Genomic DNA, 21,768 nt, shown 5'->3' with positions numbered 1-21,768 from the left:
CGAAACGCACGAGTTGCTTTGTAGGCGTTATTGACGACCTGTTCTTAGTATAGAATGTCTCGTAAACATGTGTAATCTTTGAACAGTGCTAACTGATAGACTGTCATTTGACTCAAGCCTGTTCACTGAGGCTGGCTCATACTTGGTCAGGTGTGCTGACGAGTGTCCTGACCTGGTACATACTTGCTGAATTGATGCCCTAAACAGCTGCAACATGGCTGAGGCGACATAACGCATACCAGTATTTACTCACTGATTAGTGGAGTGAGTGAGTGAGTTTGGTTTACCGCCGCGTTTAACATTATTCCAGTTATATCACGGCGTGTCAGCTAAATGTGGGAGAAAAGCCCGAAGTGATGCAGGTCTCAGACGTTTACCTCTTCAGTGAAACCCACGAGCACGGGTATGGTGCTGACAAACCTAGAAACATAATCGGGGGAACCGGGATTCGAACCCACAGCATAGGTTTCTGGCATGCCCAAGGGACGCAACTCTGTACAGCGAATCGCGGTGCCTTAGACGACTGGGCCACCCGTGCCCCCTACACTCATAAGTGGCATTACGAATGTTCTAACTATACTCTGCTTGATATCCGCGTTTGTGAAGAAAGAAATTTAAATATTGCATTGTGTAATTTTGATAACTGAAAGATTATCGCTTGCAGAATTATTCAGAATTATTAATATCGTTTTCATCTTTTTAATAATATTTTAATGAAGAGATGCTGTGTTTCTTTGGGTGTCACTGTTTGTCCAGTCGGCCAAGGCGACGTAATTCGGCGTCCAGAGTATAGTCAACACGTTCCAGAACAGAGGTTCCCCAAGTCGTCTTCCTAAATTACGCAGGTATTAAATCACACGTTCATTACCAACCAGGGACGGTCGGGTAGCCTAGTGGTTAACGCGTTCGCTCGTCACGCCGAAGACCCGGGTTCGATTCCCGACATGGGTACAATGTGTGAAGCCCATTTCTGGTGTCCCCCGCCGTGATATTGCTGGAATATTGCTAAAAGCGGCGTAAAACCATACTCACTCACTCACTCCGCATGAGATAACGTTTATAGAGGATCTGTATTGACAGAGTCATGATGAATTCATGTTTCATGGCTAAAACATTTTGTTCCGTTGGAAAATCGTTCTTTGTTTGCATGGATGTATCCTTTCCAATGCTAGTCAGTGATGCACATGACATAATTTTAAACAACATTGTTTAAAAAAGGTCTTGAAAATCAATAAAGCGGATCCAATAACACTGAGGCACGTAAATGACAACAAGATTTACGATCTTGAGTCCTGTAAACGGCATCTGTCTTAGGGTGGCCAGTGGTTGGTTGCTTGACGGCTTCTTGTGTGTCTGTTTACCAAATTAATTCGCCATTGTACATGCTTATAATCGTGTCAAAGTCAACAAGTGTTAGAGATGTAAACTTTAAATAACTTTTCATACAATCATTATAGTTACAAAAGTGAGTTGGCTGCCTGAAATGTGGCTTTGTTAATGGCTTCAATTATAGTACGTCTGCTCCTTACATAATCTAATGAAAAAGACCCGTGAAGATGCGAGTAGAGAATTGGTCTTCAACTACTGTGCTCGTTATAAGAGGCGACTAACGGGATCAGGTGGCCAGGATCGCTGAATGGTTGATGCATGTCATCGTATCCAAATTGCCGAGATCGATGCTCATGATGTCAATCACTGGATTGTCTGGTCCAGACTCGATTATTTACAGGTCGCCGTCACACAGCTGGCATATTGCTGAGTGCGGCGTTAAACAACAAACAAAAGAACAAACAAAGTCTAATGAAAATGCAGCGACATTTTAATTAGGTTCGTTTTCTGACTGACTGAGTATGGTTTTACGCCGCTTTTAGCAGCAGTATCACGGCGGGGAACACCAGAAATGGGCTTCACACATTGTACCCATGTCGGGAATCGAACCCGGGTCTTCGGCGTGACGAGCGAACGCTTGAACCACTAGGCTACCCGACCGTTCTCGTTTTCTGAAATCTGCATTCTTTAAAATGTGGCAAACATGAGTGAGAAAACATGGGACGGTGTAGTAGTATCTCTACACACACGTAGAGAAGTTAACCATGTGTACGACACTTGTAAAAGTTGTTTGTCCAGGGTTACAGCATTTTATGTAGTTTTATGGTAGACTTTTTCAAACATGTCTGATGCAATTCAGTATTTTGACTTGAAGCATAATGTTCCCGTGTTTGTTCAGGTAATACTTGACCTGTGTGTGCATGTGTTTATGACGGGTGCTACCGGTGGGACAGGATCCGCACATCTATTATCTTTTACACCCGGTCTCATCACCAACTGATAGTGATTTATAAACACATGCTGATGATATAGCTGAAATCGTCCAATGGAGATTTCTCATGATTATGTAGAAAGAATTTGAAGCCTTGACTTGTATATGTCAACGAATAAATCGTAAATGGTTCCTTGTCATCTGATTGGCCAACCATGAAGTAATATCTAACGTTAATGTTTCCATACACCTAAACTGAAAATAGGATCCGCCCACTGGCGGTCTTCTGTTTCTTGAGCTGGTTAATGGAATTGGATGGGCATCGTATGTCTTCATCAACACATAGTGACATCAAATCTTAAGTAAAGGTATGTTTGTGCGTACAGAAGAGAAGGAACAGGCCCTCGGGATGTTTTGTAAAATGTTAATAGCTTCTTACTTTCTTATAGGCCACTCTTGTGTACTCAGTGGCTCTCTATGTCTTCTACTCTCTTCTTAAGTAATCCCTCAAATGATCTTTCTCGGATAATTCGTTTACTCCTTTTACGTAAAAGAAAACATAGCAAAGAAATGTCTATGCCACTGTGAAAATATTATTCCTGTGAACTATTATTTGAGTGAGTGAGTGAGTTGGGTTTAACGCCGCTTTTAACAGTATTCCAGTTATATCACGGCGTGTCAGCTTAATGTGGGAGGAAAGTGAGGAAAGTGATGTAGGTTTCAGGCGTTTACTGCTTCGGTGAAACCCACGAGTACGGGTATGGTGCTGACAAACCTAGAAACATAATCGGGGCGAACCGGGATTCGAAGTCACAATCATAGGTTTCTGGCGTGCCCAAGGGACGCAGCTCTGCACAGCGAATCGCGGCGCCTAAGACGACTGGGCCACCCGTGCCCCTACTATTATTTGAGATATGCGTAACTGAACCAATGACCGGAACACAATGCATACACAATCATAAGGGGTGTGTCTCTTTGGTTGATCTTGTGTTTAATCTCACATCAGTAATCCGGGTAATGATCAACGCGTATAAATAGGATTGTGTGTCGCAATCTGATTGCGAAATGGCTACCGCACATAAGTATCACGTTTGATGAATATTTATCAAAACAATGTCGATTTCGCTTATTCTTTCCATATTTTGCTACGATGCGGGTTCATTTAACACGGAATGTGGAAAATTACTGATTTATGTAATTGTATTTTACAATAAAATTCTCCGTTTCTAATACTTAATAACTCCCGCATGTCATAAAACTCTTAATGTCGATCTGCTAAGTAGAACAAGGTCCAAACTTACATCGCAGCGATGACACTCGCTTTTATCAGTATTTCAGTATTCAGCTCTTTCTGGGAGGAGATACTAACGTTAAGCAGGACGCAGACGTTCAAGTGTAATCCTCGAACACGTTATCGTACTGACTCGCGAAGAACAAATGCTCATCTTTGAAGATCTCTGAAATTCATAGATTATACCCGTTTCAAGCTATATATCTTAAACTGTCGATAAACAGCAATAATCTTTTCGCTGGCAATGCTGGACATCATAGAAAAAAACCCATTGTTTGTGCAGAAATTTATTTTGTTCGACACCCCGTTAAAGGAAGGAGTCTCTGTCTCTGACAACCCATTCCCTAGATTTAAAGGTCAGGTCCCTTACGTACAAACAATGAGTCAGACCCATAAAGATTCGGGTTAGAATTCATCTTCTGCATCCCAAGCATGTCGTAAGAGGCGACTAACGGGATCAGGTGGTCAAGTTTGCTGACTTGGTTGATGCATGTCATCGTATCCCAATTGCGTAGATCGGTGCTCATGATGTCAACCACTGGAATGTCTGGTCCAGACTCGATTATTTACAGACCACCGTCATATAGGCCCAACATTGCTGAATGCATAACATCAAACAACAAGGAACAAGACAATGAATGAATGAACACACAATGAAGGAGAGCGCATGTTTTCTATACATGCATTGCAATGAAAGACCAACAAAGGATAACTAGTTCACACTTATATACATCACACTATTGGATAAAGAGATATATCAACATGACTAGTGAGTTGGACAGTTGAATGTCAACAGGATGTCGAACCAGGGTAATCATAACGCTCAACTCTCGTTATTGCCTATTATAAGATATACTGAATTGATTAAAGTATGTTTCTAAATAAACATGTATTGTGTAAAATGTGTCGTACAAACATTTGGATGAGGTGCCTATACTTACAACATTGATGACGTTGACACCATACAATCAAGAGATCGTTGTATCAAAAACATGTAGTCACTTAACAATGTGATAATTGTGATAGATAATAGCTTGGTAATTTTGTATCAAAACAGAACCATAGTGCCAAAGGAACTGTAGCTCACTTGGATATATAGTCAACCGTTTCAAATGTCAGCAAAGACAGGGACTGCTGTCTGCATTGATATTCTAATATTTTCTGAACTAAAATTTAACACTAAAATGACATGATTATGAGTGAGTGAGTTAGTTGTGTTTAACACCGTTTTTAACAGTTTTCCAGTCATATCACGGCGTGTCAGCTTAATGTGGGAGGAGTGAGTGAGTGAGAGAGTATTGTTTTACGCCGCTTTTAGCAATATTCCAGCAATATCACGGCGGGGGACACCAGAAATGGGCTTCACACAATGTACCCATGTCGGGAATCGAACCCGGGTCTTCGGCGTGACGAGCGAACGCTTTAACCACTAGGCTACCCGACCGCCCTAATGTGGGAGGAAAGCCCCAAGTGATGCAGGTCTTAGACATTTACCACTTCGGTGAAACCCACGAGCACGGGTATGGTGCTGACAAACCTAGAAACATAATCGGGGCGAACCGGGATTCGAAGTCACAATCATAGGCTTCTGGCGTGTCCAAGGGACGCAACTCTGCACAGCGAATTGCAGCGCCTTAGACGACTGGAGCACCCGTGCCCCCGAACACAATATGATGTCATCAGAAGGAATAATGCCACACTTCAGCTTCACCAGTCTATCCGTTTCAGGAGAGAAGTTTGCAGAGCCAACGTTCCTTTGAGCAGATTTAAGAGTATGATCAAAACGAGGACAAAATAATAAATATCGAAAAAAGCAGGACATACATGTTGAGCTCTATATCTAACTATACATGTATCAAATTTCAATCCACTATGGTCGGGGGATTGTTTTATCAGCTCCATATTGACATATTACATGAGGGGCGGTGGGACAGCCCAGTGGTTAAAGCGTTCACGCGGAAGGCCCGGGTTCGATTCCCCAAAAGCGGCGTAAAACCACACTCACTCACTCACTCCATTTTGAACAGAAATGGGTGGGTAATGACTATAAGACGTTTCATCTTTCAGGGCGTCGAAGTGCAAAGGTCAATGAAGGTCAAAATTCAAAATATCTGAAAGAACTGGACACCAAATTTCTGTCCATTTTGAAAAATATGGCCTAATAACAAATACATGTACGTTTTCCGTAATATTGAAAATCAGGTTCATATGTCCTCAATGGCGGAAATAAGCATGTGAAGTTAGGGTTTCTGAGGAGATAATGTTTAGTGTGAAAGGAAATTCAATTTTAGACAATTTAGGAGCATGGTCAATTTTAGATAAGGGCAAAAACATACTTTTGTGAAGAACAGAAGATATGTGTTGATCGACACTACTAACTACACATATAGCCAATGTCATTCCATTTCTAAGAAAAGTTGTCCAATAATGGTCATAAATAGGTTCTATAAAAATGGCTGCCATGGCGGCCATATTGAAAATCGGATTTGAACATCTTGAATACATCGGGGAGTTATCATTGGCGGGAACAAACACGTGAACCTGTTTACGACGGGCGACACACGGCAGACGACTGACGACGACCTTTTAGCTCACTTGACATTCTGTCAGGCGAGCTGATAAAATCCAATAAGAAAATTATGACACACACACGCACGCAGGCATGCAGGCACGCACGCACGCACACACACACACACACACACACGCACACATTGACAGTACCGTGTAAAGTAGGTAAAGTCATATCTTGATAACGTTATTTTCTAAAACAGTTCAGGCATGCTGAAATTAGTCTCATGACCAGTTGCATCGTGAAGTCGGAATCCTAATTCGTAAGCCTGGAATGAAATACATATGAATCAATCATCTGAAAAAATAGCGTCTCAATAATCATCAACATTTAATTTGTATTTTTTGTGTGTAACTGACCAGGTTCAGGGTCTAGCCGGATGTGTCACGATCGCGGCAGAAAGTAAAACGTTTTAGAAAGTAAAATGTATTTAGGTGAAATTATATTCGATAATCCTCACTAAGCATGTTTGTTGTCGCTTCATGCTGATTGGCTAGTGCGTTCCGTTAGTCCAACGTTTTCATCGATTGCAAAGAGGTCACGGATTGTTCTATTGTAGTTGTAGCTATTTGAGTTACCTATAATAAATGACACTTAGCAACGCTGACGTGTTTGGTTATCTTCGTCGACAAAATTAGATATTACTTACGAGCTACGACGAATTACGGATATTTTTTTGTTACGATTTAATTAATTATATCACGAAGGACAGGTATAAGTCTGCCATACCGAGTTGCGAGCAGGTTGTTCTATACTTTACTGTCTTTTTATCAGAAAAAGTAGAAAAAGCGGGTTTACCGAAAACAAGTGGAGATATGAGATAAGTCAATTAATGGTGGTTACGATGTCATATGAAACCTCCTGTGACGTCATGAACAAAAAAGGACTGCATTATACTTTTTATTTTGCGAAAATGCGTTGATATGACGTCACGTTGCTATGGGCCGCTTGGTAAACGACAAAAAGAATGGAACAGCTGTCGTGGACTAGTCAATCCGAATGAAACAAGAATTATAATGCTCAGTGAGAATTACTGATAGTCACAGCACACTTACACTTGCTCCTATGTAGCCGTAAAGATCCGGGCTAGAATAGGTCTTCAGCAGCCCATGATTGCCGTAAAAGGCGATTATGCTTGTCTTAAGAGGCGAGTAACGGGATCGGGTGGTCAGGCTCGCTGACGTGGTTGATGCATGTCATCGTATCCCAGTTACGTGGAACGATGCTCATGATGTCAATCACTGGATTGTCTGGTCAAGACTCTATTATTTACAGATCACCGTCATATAGCTGGACTATAGCTGAGTGTAGCGTTAAACAACAAACGAACAAACAAAACTTGCTCCTATGGGTAATACTCAGTGCGTGTTTTAGCGTTATAATACGTACCTCTAAAGAATCGAGGTTAGTGAGACAGTTCACAATGAACTCGTCATTCGTCCCGATAAAGCTGTCTCCAAGCTGCATCTTAGCGGCGATCACGATGTCCTGTTTGGACTGTATGGTCACGTATCCTTTCCTGTTAGAACAAACAGTGTCACGTTGTTACGTCTATACAGCAACACTCCTTTCACAAACCAGTGTCAATTGTACTGATAAGTTTAAATATCAATGTATACTACCAGACTTCCCAAATCATGTTTTTAGGTTTGCCAGCACCATATCCATTCTCGTGGATTTCTCCCTAATGTCTGAGACTTGCATGACCTCGGGCTCTCTCCTTAAGCTCACAACCCGTGAAGATTCGGGTAGAGTGAGTGAGTGAGTGAGTGATTGAGTGAGGGAGTGAGTGAGTGAGTGATTGAGTGACGGAGGGAGTGAGTGAGTATGGTTTTTCGCCGCTTTTAGCAATATTCCAGCAATATCACGACGGGGGACACCAGAAATGGGCTTCACACATTGTACCAATGTCGGGAATCGAACCCGGGTCTTCGGCGTGATGAGCGAACGCTTTAACCACTAGCCTACCCGACCGCCCCAGATCCGGGTAGAGAATAGGTCCTCTGCAACCCATGCTTGTCGTGACTGTGCGGGATCGGTTGGTCAGGCTCGCTGACTTGGTTGATCTATGCTCATGTCAATCGGGGCGATGGGTTAGCTGAGTGGTTAAAGCGTTCGCTCGTCACTCCGAAGACCCGGGTTCGATTCCCCACATGGGTACAATGTGTGAAGCCCATTTCTGGTACCCTGGTACCCTCCATACATTGAGCTGGAATACTGCTAATACGGCGTAAAACAATACTTAATCACTCATGATGTCAATCTCTAGACTGTCTGGTCCAGATTATTTACAGACGGCCGTGTTATAGCTGGAATATTGCTGAGTGCGGCGTTAAACCACAAACAAACAAACAAATAAACAAAATCCAAGCTGAAGCGGTGCAATGAAACTGAAACACCGTTCAACTCACTCACTCACTCACTCACTCACTACTAATGTTCAACACGTGGTTTTGATTGTTTAGCATCAGTGTTCAATGATCTATCGCATGATGTTTAAGGAGACTGAACTGTAAAAGTCTGGACACATGATTAGACAGGATGTATCATCAAGATGTACCCTCAATCATATATCTGAAGGTACTCACGTAAACGTTGCTTTCCACAGTGTTGAAAAGGGATCAATCATTTCCTTTACAATTTCATTTCCAACACATCTTATGACCGTTTGTTTTCCTGAAATGTACACGTTTTAATCTTAAAAACAAGTATAAGATTTGTTGTAGTTTAACAAAGTGTTTCAGGCAACATGAACAACTCCATATACATCGTCAAACATGCTCCATAATAAAAGTGAGCTAAGCCATATTTACGGAAGCCTTTTAGGGCCATTTGTTTTTTTAATTGTTTTCGATACTATCTTGAAATTTCAACTTAGTGTCTTGAAATTTCAAGATAGTATCGAAAAAATTAAAAAAACAAATGGCCCTAAAAGGCTTCCGTACATATTTGCTTCATTGTGATCGACTTATTGTAAAAATAAATATATGAAGTTAATTTTATGCATCGTGAACTTTAATGATTTGTTTTCTCCATTTTACAGATTGACAGAAACACTGTTTATTTGAAAGTGATTTTACCTCAAATTTGTGTTATGAATGTGTGTACATTATGCGGAGGAAGAGAAATATAAAAATCTGGATAACCATTGATGAAAAGTAGTGGAAGACTGCAAAGTTAATACACCTTCGTTTGTAATCAGTATCACTAATTATATAATTGTATTAAAATAAGTAAGGTAAAATCGTTCTGGAAATGTAAATATTCTAAGGCAAATTTAAGACAAATATGACAAAATAATACAAAAACAATATTTTCTACATAAAGCCTGTTGTAGTCATGTACCCCGTTTACTTGACATCTAAAATGATATGAAACTGCTGAGAGATTTTTAACCCCTTATGATCTCCAGCGGCTTAACATTAAAGTAGAAGGATCAAGAAAGGATATCTCTGAATCACCTACCGACATATATAGCTGTTGTTAAGTAGGTCTTACTGATCCAGACACAGTCTCCGGGCGACACAACTTTCCCGTCTTCATCATGTATGTCCTGTGCCCTCTTCGCCACAAGCCCTGCAATATGAACATGCATGTCCAAAGTCCGGCTTCTGATACCACATCTACATTCACTTTTGTAAATTAATAAATTACTTTGAGCGCTGAGAACGTGGAAAGGAATTTTTCAGTTACAACTGCAAAACCAGATACTTTTATATCTAATACAGTAAGCCTGAATTTCTGTGGCAGGCAATTTTTTTTTCTGGGACATTATATTCTATTCCGTTAAAATCGAAGGTGGTTGAACCGGAGTGATATTGGGTAGCTGGGAATTATGTCCAGTATCATTATATTGCTTTGAACTGCTGTGAGGTAGTTCACAGTTATCTCCATTTGGAGCAGTATATGTAGATATGTATGTCGGGAGTCTGTGAAACACTATTACGAATCATTTAGTAGAATCACCACCTCATTGAAGTGATGTAGAGGTCTACCCATGAACATCATTTTGTAGCTTGATGACAACATTTGTGCAGCCACCACATCCTGTGCATCAGAAAGTGTTCTCTGGTCCTGCTTTGTAGTTGCTACATCGCCTCCCACACTCTCTTGTAGGCATAACATGTCATCTGCAGGACTCTCAGAGGAGCAACAAGTCTGTCATTCTCAATGAGAGTCCCTCTCTGTGGTGTCAACTCCTTTCTGTAGATGATAGTTCATTTGTTAGGGATTGCTGTACAGCATGGTATGCGCTATAACAATGGAGATTGGCAGCTACTGATGTTGAAGAGAGGCATTTCAACTTGAAGATAAGGATGCTCACCTTGAACCGATGTTTGTCTAGTGATTTTGGCCACACAGTTCCATACAGCTTCAGAAGGAACATCTATCCAACATCTCATCATGAGAACTATCAGGTCGATGGAAGACAGTCAAACAGTCCCATTTGTTGGTACCATCAAACAGTGCAAACTCTCTCGCTTCTCCCCTTGAAGAGCGCTGATACAGTGTCAGAACCAGTGATAGCGTGTACAAACATCAGATGCTGTGCTGTGAAACGCTGTCTGATTTCAGAGATTCTGTACACTTGTAATGGGGTACGTCCAAACACCATATGGAGATCCAAGCTGGGGGGGGGGGGGCTTCTGCGACCATCATTACCAGCAAATCTGTGTCTGTACCCACAACAACCACAGGTGTGAATGGTGTGTTTGGACAGTATCCATTGCAGATGATGCTATCAACCAGCAGTGTTTGTTGACGAATTGCTTAATTAGTCTGTCCTTGTTTTTTGCCATGACCCATGCCTTCTTTAGATGTAGTGGTTTTCATTTCCAGTTGAAAAGCAATATCTGCAGAAGTATTCTGCTGTGCCCTTCTCTACTGTTTTCAGGTTTTGCTTAAGAAGCAATGCCATATCCATCAAGCACCACTACGGTCTCTGGTCCATTGTGTTTAGGTACACAGGACACACAGTGGTCACACACCTGGCCGTAGGTGACATCAACAGGCCAGGGCAAGCCTTGGAGCGAGTGAGCGCCATCAAGGAGGAAGCAGGAACCATCAGGAGGTAGACTGTGGACATTGACTTGAGACTTGAACAAACTGCCAGGATACGCTTAATGTTTTTCATGATACCTTTCTCAGATAAGAAGGGTGGTTGTTTTGTAAACTCGTGACAAAGATATGATTTAATTTCAGAACTATCTTTCATCACATATGTGACCCTTATGAATATTAACGTTGTGTTCACTTCTCCCTCTACTCCAGCTACTGTGATCTGGGTCTTGTCACCACTAATGCTGATCTCTCGATCTTTGCTCTTCAATTGTTGATCCTTATATGTGTGACCAGTCATAACTGAAGCTGCCTGGATACCGAGGGAAATTACTTGATCCGCATTAACACATTTGCCAGCAACAATGTTACTTGTTACACATAGCAGTGAGTCGTGCTCTCCAGATGAGAAAGAGGAGTTCACATGAAATTAGGGAATCATTTCACTGACTGACTGACTGACTGACTTCAAGTATCTTCTGGGACAAAGTATTTTTAAAAATAAAAATCCAGCCCCTGCCCTTGCCCCTGCCCTTCACAGACACAGACACAGACACAGACACAGACACAGACACAGACACAGACATGATATTAAAATAAATGGTCGGTCCCCAACCCCAAACATCAAGAGTACACACACAATTTATAAAACAGATCAACGCTTTAGAGAGCCTAGTCATCATATTTCCATCACAAGCATAGTAACACATAGTCTAAACACTTTGTGTTCCCACTTCAATCGCCTCTTATGACAAGCAATGGAGTGCTTGGGACACATTCAACAGGATGCATGTTCATTGAACAAAATGCTTTTTTGTAAAAACATGGGCAAAAAATCATGAAAGTTAACATACCTGCCAGTTTCGTAACAGTGTCTGCCATTGTCCTACGTATTGTTGACTTTGCCCCAATTGAGCCACAGTCTGTTTCTCGAAGATAGGGCACAGGCGATGGTTTTCTCATAGTCCAATTAGAGTAGGAACCATAATACCGATCATTATTTTTGACGACCTTGGGTTCCTCAGATGTGTCGTCATCATTGTCCATCTGTTGCATTTTACGGGCTTGGTAGTGTAACTTAAGTCTTCGTATGCATTCAGGAACTGCGTAAACCACTCTCTGGACAAACGTCTGATTTTCTTTTACTTCACTTTCATCAACCTCCCCATGAGGAATTGGCACTTGGCCCACTTCACTATTAGGGGTCGATCGTCCACAGGGGGATGTGAAAGAGATGGCATCACTTGTGATAAATCCTGAGTCAGTGGGGGTTTGGGGGCCTCGTGAAACGGGAGTCATGGATCTCGGTCGAGGCTGGTCTTCATCCACAAGGGAGAATTCATATATCTGTTGTTCACGGGAAGCCAAGGATTCCTCATCTAACCTATCATCCATCTGCTCCGTGACTGTCTCTGTGTATTGCAAACCGTGCTGTAGTTCTGCCTTCAAGGGTTGCCTGGAATACTGTTTTCCCGAAAGCGTGGGATCATTTCTTTGGGAATAATAAGGCACCGATGTAAAGCTGATCCTTGCATTGTGTGCTTTGTTGTCTTTGGTCTGGAGAGGCACTGTCATTACTGCTCTGGTATCTGGAGGCTTTCTTGCTTCATGTTTCATCATCTTCTGTTTGTAGGCATTCCTTGCATGCGTATCCCCAACACGTACGTATTTGAATTTTTGATTGTTTGCCCGTTGTTGCACCGTTGCCGTGGTTACAACGTTCACAGGTCGTATATGCCTTCTTCTAGGATGCATTGTCACTTATATTTAGTCGCATTCAATACCAGTAATCTATCACAGGTGCAACCAAGAAACTACTTGGACCTTCCGTATATGTTTCATATTTGAGGCATGGTCGTCACAAAACTGAAAAAAAGAGGAGGGATTTATGAAATGTATTACGAGGACATCTTTCATCTGATAGGGGTGGTAGGGAAGCATTGTGGCTTGCTCTCCACATGGATACTGTTGGAAACCCATTTCTGGCGCCCGTGTTGTGATATATTGCAGGAAAATTGGAACAAGCAGCTTGAAATGCCTTTTGAACTCACATGCAGCTGGTTCGTATTTTAGATGCAATGACACCTCGTTAACTCGAAGTCCTTGTACCGTAAAATATATATCTACTTTTCCGTACTTCGAGACAATGATAGTGCTGATATTGGACAATATTGGTCAGAAGTGTGCCAGGGGATGAGAAATACATCGCTGTACACGATATATCGCGCTGGCAGTGTTCGGACAATTCACTGTATAATGATATATCGCGCTGGCAGTGTTCGAACAATTCACTGTATATATTTGTAGTTGCGTCCCTTGGGCATGCCAGAAACCTATGATTGTGGGTTCGAATCCCGGTTCGCCCCGATTATGTTTCTAGTTTTGTCAGCACCATCCCCGTGCTCGTGGGTTTCACCAAAGTGGTAAACGTCTGAGACCTGCATCACCTCGGGCTTTCCTCCCACGTTCAGCTGACACGCTGTGATAAAACTGGAATAATGTTAAAAGTGACGTTAAACCCAACTCAGTCACTCACTCGATCTATATTAGTTTCTGAGCATGAGTTACCTTTCCACTACTTTCAGAGAACAAGAGTGTCCTCATCGTACTAGATGTCCGGACACCACACTGTGGCAAACGTGCCTTTGCATACTCCAGTGGCTGTTACCTGGAACAGTCTACCACAACACTGCAGAGAACTGTCTACTTTCTGCTCACAACTCAAAACCCATCTCTTTAGACTTACTGTCTCCAAATGACTACTCATTATTTTGCGCTTTGAGCATGCACTATGCATGGATATATGCGTCATACAAATAGGCTATTATTATTGTTTTTATTATGTACAGATTAAAATAGAAAATGCAGCAAAGAGGGTTTGGGTGATCCTAGGACAGTCAGGTTGGTTAGACTCATCACCAGCTCAGGACACTTGCCCCTTCTACACGCAGCCCAGACAGCGAATGGCAGGACGTGCTGCCTAGTCAAACCAACCCAGATCTTTACGGAGAATGTGAAAACTCCCAAACACTGCAGCCTTCTGCATTACCCAGATTGTCAGAAGGGCTGTATTCCTGGTAGCAAACCCGGGTATTCACCCGAGTCAGTCAACAGATTTGGAGGTACCAAACATAAGGCACCGAGAACAATGGAGAGTCAGACAACTTGGTACTTGGGATGCAATCGTGACATTTCGAAAGCGAGTCATATTTGCCATGTTTTTCCTGAATCTTGTCAATCACATTAGTGTCAAAGGGGACAGAAAATTCAATGATATAAATGATTTCATTGGATGTATCAAAAAGGACAAGATCAGGTTTGTTGGCCTGGATACGTCTGAGGCTGTTGCGGGCCTATTCCAAAGAATTTTGTATTGATCATTTTCCATGACGGCCTCAACATATTCTGGGTCGTAGCATGGATGGACCTCTGTGTCAAAACCATAAGCATGGCGAGGATAAAATTATAAATATAATGATCAAGCCATTCCATAATGTTGCTTAAGATACTGTGTTTGTGCCAAAGCTGGGCATCTACTGACAATGTGATGGACAGTCTCATTAAATTCATTACATAATCTACATTCGTATTTACATTTTGATGCAAAATCACACATTGACGGGTTCGAGTTGATCCCTAGCAGCAAACAGAAAACCTTCCGTTTCACTTTTCAGGCCAGCCGACTTCATCCAAGCGAAGGATTCTGAAGGGTTGCTGACCTCAAAACACTGCACATAAACTCGCTGCAGTGGTCGTTCAGAGATAGCCTCTCCTTGTAAAACTGTGTCTGGGCCGATTTCCACATAAGGAAGCCACCAAAGTCCTGCCCCTTTGCCCAATGTCCATTGCCCATTACCAAGCGATGCTAAAGTAAGGGCTGGCTACCAGTTCTTCAGCTAACCATCAGCGCTGATTACTGTAAAGTGTTGGCTTGTATTGTCGTTTGCTAATCACCCATTCATCTGTTGGCCTCCCTTTTAGCTTCCATCTTTTATTACCTTATTACTGTAGTTGTCCTTACACGTACATATATATGCTCCCTGCCTCATAGCAATCCAAAACTAGCACAAAATGGAGTAGAAGGGAACATGACAAACTTTACAGACAGCTTCCTGCAAGACAGGTCGCTATCAGTTCAAATAGGGAACAATCAATCTGATCGTATGTCAATGGACAATACACGCCACAATGCAGCATTATAAGCCCAACCCTGTTTAACATCATGATCAATGATCTTTTTGATTATGTCAGCTCTCCTACCCAATCTTCTAAATTCGCTGATGACGGAGCAATATGGATAAAACACAGATATATTTCACAAATCCGAAGAAAACTCCAGTCAGCCCTGGACGGAGTAGATCAATGGTGCAATAAATGGGGGTTTACCCTTTCAAGTGAAAAAACTGTTGGAGTTCTATTCAAACGCAGGGGGGGGGGGGGGGGGGGGGGGGAGAGAGAGATACTATTATACTCCGTGTCTCCATAAAAAGCAAATCAATCAAATTCGAAAAATCCGCAATATTTCTTGGGGTGATCCTTGATCAACACCTCACTTCGCGCATGTGGAAAACAGATGTCAAAAGACCTGTACGTATTACGGGCAATTTCAGGCACATCTTGGGCCACATCGAGAGACACTTAGCTCGAACCCTACACATCACTTATCAGATCAAACATAGACTATGGTTGTGAGGCCTTCCACTCAGCATCAAACACTTTCTTCAGCCGCCTAGACAGAATACAATACAAAGCCCTAATGCTGGTCACAGATGCAGCAACAGCCACTTCACTAGAAGCACTACAAGTAGAAACGGGAGATCTCCCATTGAAACTAAGAAGAGAGCAGGCATTATTATCGTTCTGGGGACGAACATACCATTTAGTTAAAAAGATATGGCAAGACAAAAACACTCGAGATGAAGCCTTAGGTCGGAACAATCCCTCACTAAAGCCATCTGCGATATTAGTACAAGAACTCATCCAAAGTCACAATTGTGATGACAAGCAGCCACCAGAAAGTAACTACAAAGGGTTACACCCTCCCCGGACTTTAAAAACTCCCCAAATTAACACTGCTTTAATATAAGAAGTCACTAAAAAGGAAAACCCAATCCTACTACGATCAGTAACTATCAGGGACCCATATATACACTGAATCCTATCAACAATAGTGCTGGTTGTGGGGTCCATACTATACGAATATACAAAACTATCGGCCCAAGGGCAACAAGTGGAGCTGTATATCTATCTCACATAGATATTCATGGAGATGAAAAAGCAGACACACTGGCGAAGCTAGCTCTAGACAAAGCGGAGATACAGCCTATTCCCTTTAGTAATCTAGAGATAAAAATCAAAATCAAAGCCTCTGTAGCCCAAAGATGGCAAGCCTAGTGGGACTCAAATGAAAGGAAAGATGAAATTGTCATCTCACGCTTCAGACACGGTCACACAAAGCACTATGACAAGGTTTGCTCGTCTTGCAATCAGGCTGAATCCATTGCTCGCGTGTTACTGGAATGTCTAGACCACGCCCCAGCCCGGGCTCGTTCAAAACTAGAATTGCATTTAGATCCGCTATCTGTCATAGATCTCCTAAAGCCAAGAGATGCAATAGCGAAGGCCAAACTAACTCTATTTCTGAGAGATTGACAGCTACGGAAACAAATATAAATAGAGCAGCCAAATATAAAAATGGAATTATATCAATATACGAAAATAGAAATCATATCAATACAAAAACAGAAATTCTGTGAATACCCAACTCACAGTAGATATGTGAACCCTACTCACACACAGGAGTCCCAAAGAGGGACAGGTCAGCCGAAATTGCTTGGGTAGAAGGCGACCTCTTAAACACTTAATGCATCAACAACATCATAGCATTCATTCACCTGATGAAGGAGGAAGTATATACTCCGAAACGTTGTGTTTCGTCATAATTAAGAAGTTGACATCCATAAATTCTCTACCTTTGAAAAAACTAGTTACCCATGTGCGATCATTTGACGTCACATTAGGAAATGACATCTGTACCAAGTCTGAAGAGTTATGACAAGTAGAGGCAAGTATTGATCTCTCACTCTTTCGTCCTGATCATGGCACTAGCAGCAACAAAAAAGAAATTGGTGAAAAAGAAAGGATTCGATATCTCGAAGAAAACATTTTGCCTGTCGCAAGAGGCAACTAAATGGTCAGGATCTGCGACGTGATTCATTGCATCTCATTGTATGAATCGATGTTCATGATGTCAATCACTGGCTTGTCGGGTCCAGTCTCGGTTATTTACAGACCGCCTTAATTTAACTTGAATATTGCTGAGTCATACGTTACACAACAATTCTGTCGGTCCTATGTTTGTAAGATCCTATGTTCAGCAGTACGGGCCCCTCATACCCCATCTATCAACGAGCTTGGCCCTTGTGCTCTGTCAGAACCCATGTTGACATATACAAAGAAATCATTCACAGCCTGTTAAGACTTCTCTATCAACAAATTCTATGGTCTCAGACGCCTTCAATACCAACGGAGTCATTTCAAATTCTCCTGCATTATAAAGGCACAGGCAAGGTGATGTCAGGTCAAAACCGGCCGTGTGAACAACGAGTGATAATGGATGGAAAATAAAACTGAATACTAAAAACGAGTTTGTTGATATTCCCTGGCGAATAATATCTGTATATATACATGACACAAGTCATGTTGTATCTCATATTAACGAATACCTAATCTAAACGTCAGTTCTTTTCTAATATGTATGTTTAAATAAATTGTATTTAGGTTTGTTTCTTTGTTATTTATATATAGGTATTGCGTGTTATCGATAAATATACGTATTGCCATAAACATGCCTGACTGAAATTCTCATTATTTATCATTATTTACAAACGACTACTTCGAAAATGACTTGATTCATATATCGTAAACAGATACATACATAATTGAAGGAGGTGCGAACACGTGATGAGGAACTGGGATAGTATGTTAAACAACAAACAAACAAACAAACAACAAAATCAACATGAAACATGAGGATCGCGAATGAAGAAAAATAGCAATACATTACATAACATACCTGACCTACTTTTGCGACAGTAGTAAACAGGCAAAAACATCTAGATATACTAACTTTTTGACAAACATTTAGATATACTTACTTTTTGACAAAGACTCCCCAAAGCACAAGACCATGTTTAATATATCGGGTTCGTCTGACACCCTAATATGACCTTGGTTTCGCTAGGCTTCCCTAAAACATGTGTAACCGCATTAAGACGCGATCCTGCACTGACGACTGACACGAGATCAGTAGATCCACCAGCAGTGTATTCCTACCATTGAAATGGTTGTGTTCACGGTGAAAGCATGACCGGTTTATGCAAAAACGAGACGGCGTGTTTTACGATCTTGTGTTGAATGGCGCATTATGGGTTAAAATCACAAAGCTACTAACACAGATCCTTGTGACACCATGGCCCATTTATACATATCCTGAATGTATGTTCTTGTCGGGATACCCTCTCAATGGTATGGCAGTTGCTCGTCAGTGATTGAAGTTGGCATGTGCACATTGCGGAAAGTACATAACTGTTACCTTTGCTGCACCAGGCAAATTGCATTGTCACACCCTTGTTGCACTGGACAAATTGCATTGTCACACCCTTCCTGCACTGGACAAATTGCATTGTCACACTCTTCCTGCACTGGTCAAATTGCATTGTCACACCCTTCCTGCACTGGACAAATCGCAATATTATGCCTAAACACTAAACCCTATTAGGGTTGAAAGGTGTGACAGTATTACGTACTTTCGTTTCGCGTTCTTTTAAAAAGATTTCGTAACACACATGGCCCCGAAAGTGTGGCTCAACCATGTGTTTACATCTTCCTGGCTGTAGGGGCTGTCGGGTAGCCTAGTGGTTAAAGCGCTCGCTCGTCATGCCGAAGCCCCGGGTCGATTCCCGACATGGGTACACTGTGTGAAGCCCATCACTGGTGTCCCCCGCCGTGATATTGCTGGAATATTGCTAAAAGCGGCGTAAAACCATACTCATTCAGTCAGTCTTCCTGGCTGCACTATGAATTACAATGGCATACCTACACAAGCTTTCTGTGCTTAAGGGAACGAAGGCCACTTCTTCCGTACACACTTCAAGGTGTCGCCTATCATTGTCCAACAAGTGTGTTAAATGTGTGTTAATTAAATGTGTGTAAGTGAACAATGTGTGTTCTTCCCTGTGTATTGTATTCACGTAACCTCTTAAACAGTCAGTGTGGTGGGGTAGCCTAGTGGTTAAAGCGTTCGCTGGTCACGCCCAAGACCCCACATGGGTACAATGTGTGAAGCCCATTTCTGTGATTTTGCTGGAATATTGCTAAGAGAGGCGTAAACCCAAACTCACTCACTCACTCACTCACTTCAAGTTTGTCCAGTTTTTCAAAACCAAATCGTCGGTAATATTCGGTTTCCTGACACGTGAGGCTCAACTGTATGTAGTTCTGGTGATTCCTGCTGTCTTTTAAGGTCGTTCAAAGACAAACTAAACAGAAGATATGTAAAAAGTTACTGTTCCTGAACTGACCGGATCCGCTGTCTGTACGTATGCATCTGCAGTTCACAGCATATCCATTCTCGTTTTAGCCTTTTCGATAATGTGTGCGAATATATGAGTAATATTCCAGGGTTTTTCTATAGATAATAGAATCTGGTGTAGCAAACCAGTGATTGATATCATGAGCAATGTCCCTATCCGTCGGGGCATGATGGCACTCAATCTGTCAAGTCACCGAACCTGACCACACGACCCATCATGTTGTGTGTCCAACGTCGTACACAGGTTGCTGTGGCATCACATGAAGGCTTTAACGGAATCCCGGGGGGGGGGGGGGGGATTTCATGAATAGGTCTTTTTTCGCCCTGTATCCGTATTCATGACACGCATGCGTATAAACGTTTACACTTGCCAATTATGTCCACAGGTTACACCTGTTGCACACGTGCGAAAAGGGAATTTCACGGGATTCACAATATAATGAGACGTCAAACGAGGGGCTATCCCATCCGCATGTCCATCCGTATCAAACATCGGCCTGGGATCGAAAATACGTGTCCAAAATGTACGGATACTGCTAAAGAGAAACATTTTATGGATTACAACTTCTTTATAATGATTTATACCGAAACGTCTCCTTTACAGTATTAAAGAACTCGTTATCCATAATTTGTGTCTACCTTGTCATCCGCCAACTTCAATTAATGCCTATCAAACAATTCAGTACGGATACTGATAGGGATAGGTGTAGATGCCCTTGTGTATATTCCACACAAGCGAATACGGATACGGGTAAACAGTACGGATGGTGCACATGGGTCATCCCACTAATACATCCGTACATGTTTATACGACCAGGCTAAGGGTAGCTCGGTGAGTTTCAGTCATGACTTGAATACGTTTTGTAAATCCATATTATTGCATCAAGTCCGAAAAGAGTGTGTCTTTATTTGTATTTATTCATCATACGACAAACGGAATGCACGACCTGTCTTAAAAGTCAATTTATTTCAATTTTTCAAAAATTGATTGTTTATCTGTTTATTTGACATAATTATTATTTGAGATGGACTGACTTTGGAACATGTGGCCAAGGCGAATATACGGTCTTCTGGACAACTCGGCAAATTCCGCTTCCTAGGGTACATCCTGCTTTCCATTCGTGGACCAACTCGTCTCATTCCGGGAAAAGCCGAATGTAAACTCGGGCCCCTCTCTTAGGTTTCCATATTGGCGTATGAACACAAGAACTACTTCAAACAAGAAAGATAACTCTTATTCTTCCAACGTCTTGAAGTAAAATTAATGTAGTTGTTACAACAGCGCTCGCTTATTCCTGTTGTAAAAGAATTGAACCTCTCAGATACTAATATATTCTTTTGTACAAAAGTATTTTATCTGTTTATCTTATATTTGTAAATTATCAATTTTTAAACAACATATAAAGATTAGATGAAGAAAGCGGGCCAGATGGTGGTTTTCCAATTAGGTAATTTCATCATTGAATTTTTAATTCATGTTCATTTAATTGCCGCAAATTTGACATAGTTTTTCTAATACTTGAAACGACATTTCTTAATACTCATTTATTTTATGACAGAACTTCTCCTTTCATGGACAACCTTAACCATAAGTACAGACATTTTATATGAATTAATTACAATAACGTTATGAAGGAATATCATAGTGAGATCATGTTTATATTCAAACCCCACGGGGATTCCCATTGAGCCTATACCCGTGAAGATCCGGGATAGAACAGGTCTTCAGCAACCCATGCTTGCGTATAGGACGACTATGCTTGTCGTAAGAGGCGACTAACGGGATCGGATGGTCAGGTTCGTTGACTTGGTTGATGCATGTCATCGATCCCAATTGTGTGGATCGATGCTCATGATGTCAATCACTGGATTGTTTGGACCAGACTCGATTATTTACAGACCGCCGTCATATAGCTGGAATATTGCTGAGTGCGGCGTTAAACAACACACAAACCAGACAACTATGCTTGTCGTAAGAGGCTTAACTCGGCAACTTT

The 21,768-nt window shown here is 41.7% G+C and overlaps 1 protein-coding gene across 1 annotated transcript; it reads right to left on the bottom strand.

Annotated features, from left to right (window-relative positions):
* Window positions 1-6,252: 6,252 nt before the first annotated feature.
* On the bottom strand, window positions 6,253-18,473 carry LOC139459221 (uncharacterized). Its single transcript, XM_071240676.1, has 6 exons — window positions 18,336-18,473; window positions 12,033-13,044; window positions 9,586-9,696; window positions 8,709-8,796; window positions 7,510-7,639; window positions 6,253-6,388 (listed from the first exon to the last, which is right to left on the bottom strand). The coding sequence occupies exons 2-6, from the start codon at window positions 12,931-12,933 to the stop codon at window positions 6,314-6,316; spliced, it is 1,305 nt and encodes a 434-aa protein (XP_071096777.1). The 5' UTR covers window positions 12,934-13,044; window positions 18,336-18,473; the 3' UTR covers window positions 6,253-6,313.
* Between the last annotated feature and the right edge of the window lie 3,295 nt (window positions 18,474-21,768).

Source organism: Haliotis cracherodii, unplaced genomic scaffold, assembly GCF_022045235.1.
Source record: "Haliotis cracherodii isolate W230 unplaced genomic scaffold, xgHalCrac1.p SCAF_13, whole genome shotgun sequence".
In the NCBI taxonomy this organism is placed as follows: Eukaryota; Metazoa; Mollusca; class Gastropoda; order Lepetellida; family Haliotidae; genus Haliotis; species Haliotis cracherodii.
This window is presented reverse-complemented; position numbering and strand designations above follow the sequence as displayed.

Coding starts and splice junctions, on each gene's coding strand:
- LOC139459221 (XM_071240676.1), bottom strand. CDS start 12,933: ATGCATCCTAGAAGAAGGCATATACGACCTGTGAACGTTGTAACCACG. Junction 9,697..12,032: donor CACTGTTACGAAACTGGCAG/GTATGTTAACTT, acceptor TTCATATTGCAG/GGCTTGTGGCGAAGAGGGCA. Junction 6,389..7,509: donor CTAACCTCGATTCTTTAGAG/GTACGTATTATA, acceptor ATTTCATTCCAG/GCTTACGAATTAGGATTCCG.